The sequence below is a fragment of the Capricornis sumatraensis genome, chromosome 8 (genome assembly GCF_032405125.1).
Source record: "Capricornis sumatraensis isolate serow.1 chromosome 8, serow.2, whole genome shotgun sequence".
NCBI lineage: Eukaryota > Metazoa > Chordata > Mammalia > Artiodactyla > Bovidae > Capricornis > Capricornis sumatraensis.
In genome coordinates this window covers 71,950,268-71,963,868 of record NC_091076.1, presented here as the reverse complement: position 1 = coordinate 71,963,868, position 13,601 = coordinate 71,950,268, and the positions used below count along the sequence as shown (strand labels likewise).

The following is a 13,601-nucleotide window of genomic DNA, read 5'->3' as shown; positions in this document are numbered from 1 at the left end:
AGACATACAAAGAGTTCTCCCCTCACCTTCCCAGTAATTGCTCGTTCCTGCCGCCATCTTTGTTGTCCAACGTCAGTGGGGATAGGAGAGTAGAGGCGAAGCGAGCCAGAGAGTCACGTCCACGCCTTCTTCCGCTGGGCGCCAGGGCCGATGGGATACGTGAGCTTCCACAGACACCGCCACCTGGTGGTCAATATATCATATTGACCTTTTGAGTAGCGAGATGGACAGCTTCAGATATAGCGCCTGACACTCACTGAACATCTGTCTTTGGCGTCTGTATTCGCTTTCCGCGTCCCAAACCTGCATCATCGCCTTGAGCTGGCTGGGTTTATCCCCTCTTTAGGCGATACCTACCCTGGATAAGGACATGGCAACCCACTCCAGTACTCTAGGCTGGAAAATCCCATGGACAGAGGGGCCTGGTAGGCTACGGTCCATGGGGTCGCGAAGAGTCGGACACGACTGAGCGACTTCACTTTCACTTTTCACTTTCATGCATTGGAGAAGGAAGTGGCAACCCACTCCAGTGTTCTTGCCTGGAGAATCCCAGGGACAGAGGAGCCTGGTGGGCTGCCCTCTATGGGGTCGCACAGAGTCGAACACGACTGAAGCGACTTAGCAGCAGCAGCAGCTGCAGCGGGAGCTATCTCCCAGGCTGAGAAAAAAGTCATCCTCAGACCCAACTGCCTGTTTCCTTCACCTTCTCTCAAATGTGTATCTTTAGCCACTCTTTCTCTCCTCGGAGCCAGAGGCTCTTTTCTTCCCGAGACCAACCTCTGCATCTTACCTCTGCCTTGTATCATGTTTTGTTTCAAGAACCTCCTTTAGCCATTTGTTACAAAGTAGTTCAGCTGGAGACAAATTCTATTAGTGTTTCTTCCTCTGAGATGTCTGGATTTCCCCTTCATTCCTGAAAAATTTCGTTGCCAGATTAGGAATCGGGTTGACAATTGCTTTTTTCCCCCAGCACTTGAAAAATGTGCCAATTCCTTCCTGATTACACAGTTTCTGATGAGAAATTGCCTGTTATTTGAATTTTTTTCCACTAAAACTAATATATTTCTTCTCTCTGCTTTAAAAACTTTTTCATTATCTTTAGTTTTCAGAAGGTTGATTATGGTGGGTCTTAGCATAGGTTTCTTTGGCTTTAATCATTGTATTTTTCAGATCAAAAATTTTCATTTGGTTCCTTATATCTTTTATTTATTTGGTGAGAGTTTTTCTTTGCAGAGATTCTTTTTATCATTTATTCTAAGATTATTTGTAATTGCTCACTGAAATATTTTTATTATATCCTTGTCAGATAATTTCCATGTCTGTGTCATTTTGATGTTGGCATCTGTTGCCTTTTTTCATTCAAGTTGAAATTTTCTGGGGTCTTGGAATAATGAGTGATTTTAAAAATTGTATTCTGGATATCTTAGGTACTATATTCAATAAGACTCTGGATCTTATTTAACACCTCAGTTTAAGCAGAGCTCCTTTGACTCTATGCTGATGGGAAAGATAATAGAACCTTGTTACTACTAGCTGGGAGTGAAAGTTCACACACACACACCCCCCCATCCCCTCCATCCTGGCCTTTGTTGTTAACCCAGGTGGGAAGGGTGACTTGTTACTGCTCCCCACGTGCCCTCCACTGACACCATGACAGGGGACTTCATTATCACTATGTGGTAGTGAGAGTCCTAGCTCCCCACGTGGCCCTCTTTGGTATCACCCAGGCAGTGGGGAAGAGTGCTAGGCTGCCCGTTCAGCCTATGCTGGCGGAGGGTAGAGATGGCCTCGGTTTTTTCTGTAGCGATTGGCTGGAGTAGTACAACTGTTATCTAAGACTGTTCTGCCGTGGTAGGTTGCCCCTTTGCTGGTTCTTTGGCTGGAGAAGGCTTTTCTTTACTTTTTTTTTGTCTGCGCCCTTTGGCATTTCTGGGTTGTTAGTGTCTCCAGGATCCATTATGGGATACATGAGGCAAAGAAGACCCAGGGGACTCACCACTGGGTCATTCCTTGGATGCAGGAGGTCACTTGGAGGTTCCTAGGCGGTTCCTGGGTGGTCTGCCTTCTCTCTACCTGAATCTCCTTTATTTTATGCATAATGCATAAGGTTTTCGGGTTTGTTTTTTTTTTTGCTGTGCTTGGTGGGAGGAATAGAACTACATCTAGTCCATTTTGTCCTGAAGTCAAAGTCTCCAATTTTTAATAGATGTTAATTGTCTGCCAAGGGCTTCCCAGGTGGAGCTAGTGATAAAGAACCTGCCTGCCAATGCAGGAGATGTAAGAGACGTGGGTTCAATCCCTGGGTCAGGTCAGGAAGATCCCCTGGAGCAGAGCATGGCAACCCACTCCAGTATTCTTGCCTGGAGAATCCCATGGACAGAGGAGCCTGGCGGGCTACGGTCCATGGGGTTGCAAAGAGTTGGACACGACTGAGCAACTGGGCACAATTATCTGCTAAAATTCTTGCATCTTATGTTTTACTTTCCTGAATTTATTCCTTGCCATTATTTTAAAGTCTGATTGGTAACTGAAAAATCTGTGACTCCCATGGCACTGTTTCTATTTTTTTCCTTGATCTTTCTTCATTTGAGATGGGATAATAAAAGGAACTTTTAATTGGATGTTATACATTATAGATTAAAATTCGTAGTAATCGTAGGAGACTCTAGGGGGTATCTTCCTCCACACAATTTTCTGCTTCTTGTAGGCACTTCTTGTAGGTGCAGATCAGTTTACTCCCGTGTGAAGTGAAGTGAAGTCACTCAGTCGTATCCGACTCTTCGCAACCCCATGGACTGCAGCCTACCAGGCGCCTCCGTCCATGGGATTTTCCAGGCAAGAGTACTGGAGTGGGGTGCCACTGCCTTCTCCATAGTTAAAGCTAGGAGCAGCATTTATGTCAAATGTGGATTACATTACTCAAGAGAGATCACTTTTTGAGTTTATCCGTAACCATGCATGGGGTGGGACTAATACCAAGTGGGATTCTATGTAAAAATTGGCCTGTTTTGGTTACTTGTAATTACTGCTACTCATAATGTGTAGTCATGCAAGTGTCCTAATTGAAAGTCTGATGACCAGTAGTGCCCCTTTCCTCGGCAGGTGCTGAACTGACATTACCTGCCTAAAGCTTCTGTGGGTTCTCTGCTACTGTGTCTCTCTTACTCACCACTTGAAAGTGAAAGTGAAGTCATTCAGTCGTGTCCGACTCTTTGTGACCCCATGGACTGTAGCCTATCAGGCTCCTTCGTCCATGGGATTTTCCAGGCAAGAGTGCTGGAGTGGATTGCCATTTCCTTCTCCAGGGGATCTTCCCGACCCAGGAATCAAACCTGGGTCTCCTGCATTGCAGGCAGACGCTTTACCATCTGAGCCACCACTTATGAGTCAACAAATGCCTTAAGGTGAAAACTTCATCACGTTCACCTCTGAGCTCCCTTTGCTAGGGTCAGGACCCTTAAGTCCTTGTTACTTTAGTAACTTTCCAATCCTTCCACAGGTTTTATCTTTTTTTAAAAAAATGTACTTATGTCTGCGCTGAGTCTTCCTCTAGTTGCGGGGAGCAGGGGCTACTCTCGAGTTGTGGTGGGTGGGCCTCTCATTGCAGAGGCTTCTCTCCTTGAGGTGCACAGGCTCGAGGTACTCAGGCTTCAGTAGCTGCAGCATGTGGCCTGTCGTTGTGGCTCACAGGCTTAGTTGCCCTGTGGCTTGTGGAATCTTTCCAGACCAGGGATCGAACCCGTGTCTCCTGCATTGGCAGGCAGATTCCCCACCACTGAGCCACCAGGGAAGCCCAGTTTTCATTTATCTTGCAGGACTCTAAATTGTCCTCTTTCTCTTTTTGTTCTCATCACCCAATTGCCAAAGTGTATTTCTTCTTTTGTACTTTTTCCTGTGTGTCCAAGATTGACTCCTTATTGTCGTTTGTTGTCATTGTTCTGTCACTAAGTTGTGTCTGACTCGTTTTGACCTCTTTAAGTTACACTCACTCCAAAGCCTCTTCTCTGTGGTTTGTGCTCTGATCTGATCTGCTTGGACATTTTTTTTTTCTTTTTTAGGCCATTCAGACTTAAGATGCACTTAGTCTTTCTGGAAGTAGTTTTACACTAACTTTAGGCCCAGTGCTGAAATTCCTCTTCTGCCTTTCTCCACAAAGCCTTGTACTGGGCTAGGGCTGGGGCAGGGCATGTGAGAGTGTATGCTGAGATTTGGTTATTTTTCTCATCTTATTGTTAGTTTGGAGTTTTGAAATTCTCTGGCTTCAACTTACACTGAGGTTTCTGTATATTTACTTTTTCCTTCTTGTTTTTTTGCATTATTTTCCAGTGAAATATTGGGAGACAGGTAGCTTAGGCTGCCACCAATGTTTTCAGGGACCTGGATGTTCACCTCAATATTTATGACATAAACCAAAAGGTTCTTGTTCTGAGAAAACTCCAAAAATTCAGGAATACTTCAAATATTTGGGGACAAAGACCATCATTACTGTTCATTTCTCACAGCAGTTAAGTAAAGCTGTTTTCACTGAGAAAGCATAAATATAATCTAATTTTACTTAAAACCAAATATGAAGCATGTGGCATAATTTAAAATTTCACTGCCATTCCCAGGTGGCGCTATTGGTAAAGAGTCTGCCTGCCAGTGCAGGAGACTTTAGAGATGCAGGATCAATCCCTGAGTCAAGAAAATCCTCTGGAGAAGGGCATGGCAACCCTAAGAATCCCATGGACAGAAGAGCCTGGTGGGCTACCCAGTCCATAGAGTTGCAGAGAGTCAGACACGACTGAAGCGATTTAGCACAGCACAAGCCATGCTATATACAATTTATGGAAGCACATACTGGAAGTTTTTATTTTTAGTATTCATGTCTAGGGATTTCTTCTAAATTAAAAAGCCCACCTGTAAACCAATCTTTTGTTCATATAGGTGATTAAAATAACTTTCTTTCAAAGTGATCAGAAAAAAACAAAGGATACTGGTTACCAAGGTCATTCCATTTCTAAGTCACATACAATGTTGGGCCCTTTGCTAGTGTCCTTTTGCTTCATTCCCACTACAGTTCTATCAGGTATTATTCCTTAACCAGTAGAAAAACTGAGACTCAAGAGAATGTTAAGAAGCTTGTACAAAACAAAGTCGCAGAGGAAGCAAGTGGCAGAGCTCTGAAGTCCATGCTCAATGCTGTGCTGTACCGCTTCCGTAGCAGACTTTCTTTTTAGAGGAACCAGTCACAACAGAAGTACGGCTTATTTCCACTGCTATTTCTCTGGCCTGGAGTATGAATTCCTGCAGAGCCCTTTTTTTTTTTTTTTTAATATAACTTTGTTTTCTTAATTCCTGTTAGAGCAACATTATCAACAAATCATTGCTAAATAAAAAAGGGCTTTTAAGTTCATTACCACTGTGTCTAAAAGTGCCAGGACATATTACTCTAACTCTGCTTATTTATAAAAAGAACCAAATTTAGAACAAGCAAGCTTGAGATGGGTACATAAACCTTTCCATGGCCAGTTTTATTATGTTCATTGTGGAATGACTAGACTTACACATCAATCTAGCTGACCTGTGGCTATTATGTAATTATTCCAGAAACATAGTTTTATGTTAAGCCAATTCGTGAAGACAGAAACACTCTGCAGCTAACAACCTGTATTCCTTGTCTGGTACTATTTTTCCCCTCAAATAGGTAGAAACACTAAATCCGTAACTTCTGAATTGAGACAATAACCTTTTCTGGTCTACTGCTTTTGAAAAAAGATTAAGAGACAAAACACAAAGAAAGACAGACATCATAAAATAACCTTTATACAGGATTAGTAGATCTGTTTACATATAAAAAACAGAAAGGACCTCATTACAGTTAGATTTCACATAAATTACACAGATTGACTTTTTTAAACTACTATTCAGCTTCATTTAAAGTCCCTTTTAAAAATTTCGTTTTGAAGGCACAGTGCATGATAATAAACCAAAGACTGAAGCACTTGAGATGAAGGAGTCTTGGGCACCTCATGTAAATAGCTATAGATTGTTCTGGAGCTGGGGAATGTCACTTTGAAAAAGTGGAGAGGTGAAAAGTTGATTTTTAATCTGAGAGTAGAAAAATACCACTATGTCATACCTCCAGAAAATCTGCAGCATGGCCAGCAGAGAATGTAGCTTGTACACTCATGTTATGCCATTTATAAAAGCCAGAGTCATACACATTTATAGAATTTATATCCAACTGCCTCAAAATGGTAGCCTGTTTTCAAATTTCACAATAGATTCTGCCAAATCAAAATCAACTAGGATAATATTCTGAAAGTCAAGTGAAATATTCATGAATTATTGCTAAAAACAGGAGAATTGGGTATTGGGAAATATTTCTTCCTGAACTGGAAATCCAAGTTTACCTGACATTAATCAAGGGCTCTAATTGCACCCCCCCAAATCTGCTTTAATTACAGCAAATCAGAAATCCAAATACTTATCAAAAATTTGCTAGCTAGAAAATCACTGAACATTGACCGTAGCGGAATTTTTGTAGTAACATTAAAGTTGCCACTGTTAAAAATGATTCTGCTCAAGAACCATAACGTAGGGCACTATGATGGCATTTGCAGCCAAGAAGCTTTTAATACAGCAAGGACAAAACCTGGCACAAGTGCATTTCTGACCACAGGAAAATAAAATGATTTACTGCTGAGAATAAACGGAAATAGAAGAACAGGTCATGTTTATACTGAGTAACCTGGTGTTAGCTCAGAAACACAATAAGCACAGTCATCAGCACTACCTTTTATTTATTTGCCAACTCATAGTTAGTTTTACGTGCAATAGTCATTAATTCAGCAAACCTCATTCAGGTGAAAGTTACCAAAGGTTAACCAGTCAATCACACTGGGCCAAATACACATTCTGTTTCCTTTCTGGAGGATGACAAAGGCCCAAAGCACATTCCCTCCAAAGAGAATTGTAAGCATTCCTCAACTGGATGGGGTCCCAACCACTACTCAAATGTTCAGCAAAATATATCAAAACCAAAGGGCCTTTCCTTCTGAAATTAACTTGAGTTCTTATTGAACTGTATAATCAGTACAAGTGCATTTACACAGGCAGACACTTTGAACATGACCTACTCAATCACTTTGCTTTTATTAAGGAGTTGCGAGGGAAGAAGGCTTACACACTGATCACCAGGACAAAAAATAAAAAAACGCCTTGTGAGTAAAAAAAAGGCACAACTCAGGTTTTGGGCAAATTTCTTAATACTGTGATACTTACTTGCCTCCATGACTCCAGGGAAATGGAAAGCCTCTAGGAGAAATACTGAAGAAATGCATTCCCCATGCCGTATGGCTTCAATGCCTTAAGCAGTTAATGTGGTCTAATATTACATTAGATCCACAAATAAAAGACCAAGCGGGGCAGAGAACACAGTCTTAGTAGTCATGATCCTGTACATTCACGTTAACAGGTAACACAGGCTGAGAAGGCCTTGTTTTCCAGAGCAATGCATCATTTAGAAATTCATCAGAGATTCAAGATTTAGAGCAGAATTTGGCTTTCCTTTCAGGAAACATTATTAAAAGAACTATTTATATGTTCATCTCAAAAAATATTTTACACATGCTGCAAAGGCATGGACTCCAGTCACTGTGATGTACAGTGAAAGATCTGTTTCATTCAAGAGAGAAATGAATTTAAAAGGCATCCTCTAGTGAAGACCAATGTTAATAAAGTTGAAGGGTGTCTCGTCAACTTTGTTTCACTTCTACCTGCAGTTGTCCCAAGTGGAGCCAGCCACTCTACAGGCCCTTTGTGGGTTTTCTGACTTTGCACTCTTAAAAATAAAGCTGAAAAGAGCAATGCCACCACATCAGCCCCTTAAGGAAAATGTAAAGTATTATCAGAAGAAACTAAATCATGTATATTTCATTAAGCTCCAGAACCTCATGACTTCTGTTCTGTGCATGTGGTGAACTGAGAGCAGGGTGGCAAGGGCTCAAAACTGAGAGTTGTGTTGATAACAGAGTTAATACCGGAAGGGCTTAACCCTGAACCACCCAAATTAGACTACAGATACTCAGTAATAAATGTCATGACCATTATTCCTGCTAAACCAGATCTCTCTGCATAAAGCTACTTTGGGTACATTTCTCAGGAAACTGGGTTGAATGACCTAGGTGAGTGGTGAACCACTCCATGTGAAAGCTTTGGGACGACTGATACATGAATGGATATAGAATTCAACTTGAAAAGATGAGAGCAAGTTTTTTGATCCCCTGATTTAGTACAAGTTCAGCAGCAACTTGGCCGTTAAAACATTCCAAGGTATTAAAGCGTTAGATCATTGGTAAGACTCATACTCACAAAAAAGCATCATTTCCATTGAATAGCATAATATCACAGACACAGTAAAATGCAAATCTTTTAGGCATTTGCAGTAACTTCAGTGGCAATGAAGATGATACTTTCTCACTATGGTGTTTATGTTTGTTTGTTTTTTAATAGAGGGAGCCATATTTAAGTGCTTTCAACTGAACTTTCAACAAAATTGGTTGATCAAGAAGAGACTGCCAAATGAAGCATTAGGACAAAGAACCCGATCACTTGCAGAGGCCTTTATGAATAAGGCTGGCCAAGCTATTTCAGTAACAAGATGCTATGAGAGGGTGCCGGCCTGGGCTGCACATGAAGTGTAGATATTTTGTGTTCAAATGTAGGTTAAGAGTGTGCAAGGAGGTTTCTTCCATACTTCCAAGTATTTTCAGTAGAATTCAGATCTTGTCGATTGCCAGGTCATCTGAAAACCCTAAGTGTACAACATAGAAAAAAGGTTCGAATTTAGGAAGTATTAGAGAATTAGGCATTCCTAGAATAAACTAGTGCTTCACAGATAAAAGCAACAGCACCTGTGGGTTTTTACCTTGTTAAAAGATAGGCAACATGAGTTTTAGCTTTTGCTAGATCTCCTTCTTGGCTCTACTCAAGTGGACATTGAGATCTTTTTACAACAGAGTCAATGAGTTATCCCTTAAAATGGGGATGTTTAGAACTTTGCTAAACCTTAAAGAGAGGTAGAGAAATCCTCTGTGCTTAGAGCACAGCCCACCAGTTCTGATCTAGCCTTGGAACAGGTAGAAAGCCCAATACAGAAGCCCATTTATTCATTTCCTAATGCTCTATATAAGTTTCAAAATCAATTCAGCCTCCATTAAACCTGAATAATAAGAGAAACTCCAGCTATTCAATAACTAGAGAGAAGTACTCCTCAATAGGTTAAAAAAAAAAAGTGAGTTTTTAAAGCTTTATGTCAGATTCTGACTGCTGTCCCTGCCTTAATGTTTCTGGATTCTTTTGGCCATTTAAAATAAAGAGAAAAAGCTAAAGCCACTAGTAAACCACCTGATGTGCAAAAGACAACATCCACTAGTTGGCTTTGTGCAGTTGCAACATAAGCTCCAAACAGCTCATCTTAAATTATAAAAGAAAAACGAAGTGGCTGTCCCATCTCTGCTGCATAAATAGAAAGCAGATTTTTTTTTTTTAAGGTAAGAGTACTTTAAGGAGGGGAAGTTCAAAACTGCAGCCAAATTCACAGAGAATACAAATTTAGCAAGTTAACTTCCCAAAGCTCTTTGAAGAAACAAGACAGTCTCTCTCCTTGATGCAGTGTCTCCCAAAAAGAACTGTAACTTTGCTTGGTACTTATGCTGGGAGAGATGCAAGGCGTGTGTTTCAATGTTTGCTGGAATATAACGTTTCCTCCTCAGTGTCTGTTTCGTCCTGGAACTCATGGCTTAAGAGAGACTTCTTGGAGCCAGTTGACATCATGCGAATTTCATCTTCATATTCATCGTGATGCTGCCTGAGCCGATGAAAGCCATCCTTGTGTCTGTTAGACTTGATTGAGCAGATGCACCAGATAATGCAAGCTGTTAGGATCAATGCCGACATGGTGGCACCTGTCAAACAGAACCATCACGTGAGTGGAGCTCCAGCTGAAGGATGCAAATAAGCAGCTGCTTACAATGGCACTTTTTAGCATATTCCCTTCATTTATTTATTTCATGCACTTAAAAACAACCTTTTATTATTATAGAAGTAGTAACATGTATTATGCACAAAATTAGAAAACTATCAATAAGCAAAATACTAAAAACCCAAACCCCAAACTACTTCCTCACATTTCCATTATCCTGAGATCATTTTTAACAACCCTAGTGCATATTTTTTCTGGATTTTCCTTCATGCATGTGTATATGTGTACAAATATATTTTTTTCTTTTACCACAATGCAGACTATGGCTAATGCTGTGTAACTGGCTTTTTAAAATCAATCAATGACTTCTACTTTTCCTTTCTAGTAAATTTTCATCAGAATAAGAGTCTAAGGATGATAAAATACAACTAATAAAATCATAATAAAAATTAAGGGCACAGTAGCAAATAGGTGGCAGAGTCAGATTTAAACTGGATCCCAGCTTCTGTCTTTCTAAGCACTTTGTGATTCATGCTTTATCTGGTTCAAGTTAAGAACTAGTCTACTGTAAACACCACACAAAAGGCCCCATGATTTGCCCATGTTTCCAAAATATGACTCTCTCTCAACCAAGGATCTCTCCCCAACACACCCTATAATAAAACTTGGTTATTTTCTAACAGGTTCAAGCTCTCCTTAGAAATAAACCAAGGTTCTTTGTGTCCAAAGATACAATACAGCATAGTATTTATTGTTTTACCACATTTTTTCCTTCTTAAACTTTCAGTAATTCAAGCAACGGCACATTAATCCCAGAGGAAACAAATATTCCTTCCTTCCAGGATCATGGGAAAAACAGAACTAATTTAAGTCAAAGTCCAAAGGACTTATGATCTTTGCAAGTCATTCATTCAACCAACAGTGAAGTGGCTTTTCCTTAAGACCCACTACATGCCACCCATGGTTCTAGGCACTGGGGAGGCAGATAAAAGCCCTTTCCTGTCAGAGCTCATGTTTTAGTGGGGGAGATCAAATACCGACAAATAAATGACTAAACATATAATGTAATGGCAGCTAGTGAGAAGTATTTTAACCCAAACATGTGAGGCAGAGACAGTGATAGGGGTATTATTTTAGCTAGGGTAATCAGGGAGGAAGGCCTCTCTGTGGAGATGACATTTGAGTAGAGACCAGAAAATGGGGAAGGGACAAGCTGTGAGGACATATGGGAAAATATTCCAGGAAAGTATTCTAGGAAAACCATGTTTAGGTAGGAGACAGTAGAGGAGAAGGTTCAAATGACTGTGGAGCTGATCCACTCTCAACCTGAAATGTCAGGATGAGTTTTTAACTTCGACTACCGAAAATTTACCTGATACAGTTACCACAAGCTCCCTTGGCAAACCAAAGATCCGGTTATCTGTGTCAAAGACTATTACCACAGAACTTGCAGCATCATGGCGCACAAAGACCTAGGAAGATAAAGTGCAAGAGTGAGGAAAAAGTTTCAGTTCAGTTCATTTCAGTTCAGTTGCTCAGTCGTGTCCGACTCTTTGCGACCCCATGAATTGCAGCACGCCAGGCCTCCCTGTCCATCACTATCTCCCGGAGTTCACTCAGACTCACATCCATCGAGTCCGTGATGCCATCCAGCCATCTCATCCTCTGTCGTCCCCTTCTCCTCCTGCCCCCAATCCCTCCCAGCATCAGAGTTTTTTCCAGTGAGTCAGCTCTTCGCATGAGGTGGCCAAAGTACTGGAGTTTCAGCTTTAGCATCACTCCTTCCAAAGAAATTCCAGGGTTGATCTTCAGAATGGACTGGTTGGATCTCCTTCCAGTCCAAGGAACTCTCAATAGTCTTCTCCAATACCACAGTTCAAAAGCATCAATTCTTCGGTGCTCAGCCTTCCTCACAGTCCAACTCTCACATCCATACATGACCACAGGGAAAACCATAGCCTTGACTAGACGGACCTTAGTCAGCAAAGTAATATCTCTGCTTTTGAATATGCTATCTAGGTTGGTCATAACTTTTCTTCCAAGGAGCAAGCGTCTTTTAATTTCATGGCTGCAGTCACTATGTGCAGTGATTACTTATGGTATATTATATCCACTCTATGTTCCTAGGGCCTTTACAGCAAACCAAGGAGATGGTTGGTTGTCATCTAAAGTATACAAAATGCTACAAAAATTTCCTTTTGTTGCTAAAGGATAGAAAGATAACTATCATAATCAGGAGATGGTCCCTTTTTCTTTGTTGCCTACAAGCTTCCTAACAAGAGTTTAATGTTAAACAGAAGTTTAATCCCTGGTAGCTCAGCTGGTAAAGAATCTGCCTGCAATGCAGAAGACCCCAGTTCGACTTCTGGGTCGGAAAGATCCCCTGGAGAAGGGATAGGCTACCCATTCCAGTATTCTTAGGCTTCCCTGGTGGCTCAGCCAGTAAAGAATCTGCCTGCAGTGTGGGAGAGCTGGGTTTGATCCCTGGGTTGGGAAGGTCCGCTGAAGAAGGAAATGGCAACCCACTTCAGTATTTTTGCCTGGAGAATTCCATGGACACAGGAGCCTGGTGGGCTATAGTCCACAGGGTCGCAAAGAGCTGGACACAACTAGGCAACTAACATATATATATTCCTGTTTCTAGGAGTATTATGAATAACAAGAATTTACATTATACCACTCAAGTTGAGTTTCTTACCTGTGAATGTTGTTGCTGATAGCCATCAGCGATGGCATTGATGTTATGGACACCTGGGGCTAACAGTACATGGAAATAACCTCCGTCTTTTGTGTGTACCTTTATTCCTTCATTGAGCACAATGACTGCTTTAGAGATTGGCTTTCCAGTCTTATCTTTAACAAATCCATGAACTCCCTTATGAACCTGAAAAAAAAATGTTTAAGATATAAATTTGTGTTTTTGATAAATGGAAATATTGCCTGCCATATCAGCAAACAAAGAATGTCACAGTCATCAGCGATTGTAGCCACAGCAGATGGTGAGCTGGTAAGCCCTGAGGGAACTTAGGAAGCAGAAGAATATTTGCCTTCTAGCAGCCATCAGACTGCAGCCACTCCCCATGGTGAGCCCTGAGAAAACTCCAAATGTGAAAACACAGTGTACTGGCCCCAAGCAGCTGAGATGCAAATCAAAGGAATGATCTCAGTGGGCTCACTCTCTTGCATCTTCCCATGTATAGAAAATGGCTAACTTCCTTAATTCGAGATATCTGGTTTTCTTTAATTAGCAACAATCTTCTGATGTTAAGACTACATGCCCTTTGTAGCAAAAGTTCTATATATCCTGGCTGCTCCCCAACTTCCTTGGAGCAGTTCTTTCAGGGTTACTGAAGATGCTGCCTCCTGGGCTTTAAGTCCTAAAAGCTCTCACTGAATAAAACATAACTTGCAACTTTTAGGCTGTGAATAATTTTTTAGTCGACATTTTCATGATGCCAGATATCTGAGGGGTAATAGCTTGAGACAAGACATAAACCCCCCAAAAAACCCTCCAGAAGGCTGGCTTGTTCCTCCCTCCCCACTGACTCTGACCTTGTTTGCTACTCATTCACTGCTACAGAGGCACAGAGATGGAAATAAGTGAAAAGAGGACTCTGATATAGTCAAGCCTAAA

General features: G+C 41.2%; 2 protein-coding genes across 4 annotated transcripts in view; both read right to left on the bottom strand.

Annotated features, from left to right (window-relative positions):
- Window positions 1–57, bottom strand: part of GOSR1 (golgi SNAP receptor complex member 1) — a 37,438-nt gene extending 37,381 nt beyond the window's left edge. For all 3 annotated transcript variants that reach the window (XM_068976666.1, XM_068976667.1, XM_068976668.1), the window contains exon 1: window positions 27–57. In XM_068976666.1, the coding sequence (XP_068832767.1) occupies window positions 27–57 (31 nt within the window). The remainder of the gene's footprint in view (window positions 1–26) is intronic.
- A 5,716-nt stretch (window positions 58–5,773) lies between these two features.
- Window positions 5,774–13,601, bottom strand: part of CPD (carboxypeptidase D) — a 71,449-nt gene continuing 63,621 nt past the window's right edge. The window contains exons 19-21 of the mRNA XM_068975994.1: window positions 12,666–12,851; window positions 11,340–11,439; window positions 5,774–9,950 (exon numbers count right to left, since the gene is read on the bottom strand). Coding sequence (XP_068832095.1) covers window positions 9,724–9,950; window positions 11,340–11,439; window positions 12,666–12,851 — 513 coding nt within the window. The 3' untranslated portion in view covers window positions 5,774–9,723. The remainder of the gene's footprint in view (window positions 9,951–11,339; window positions 11,440–12,665; window positions 12,852–13,601) is intronic.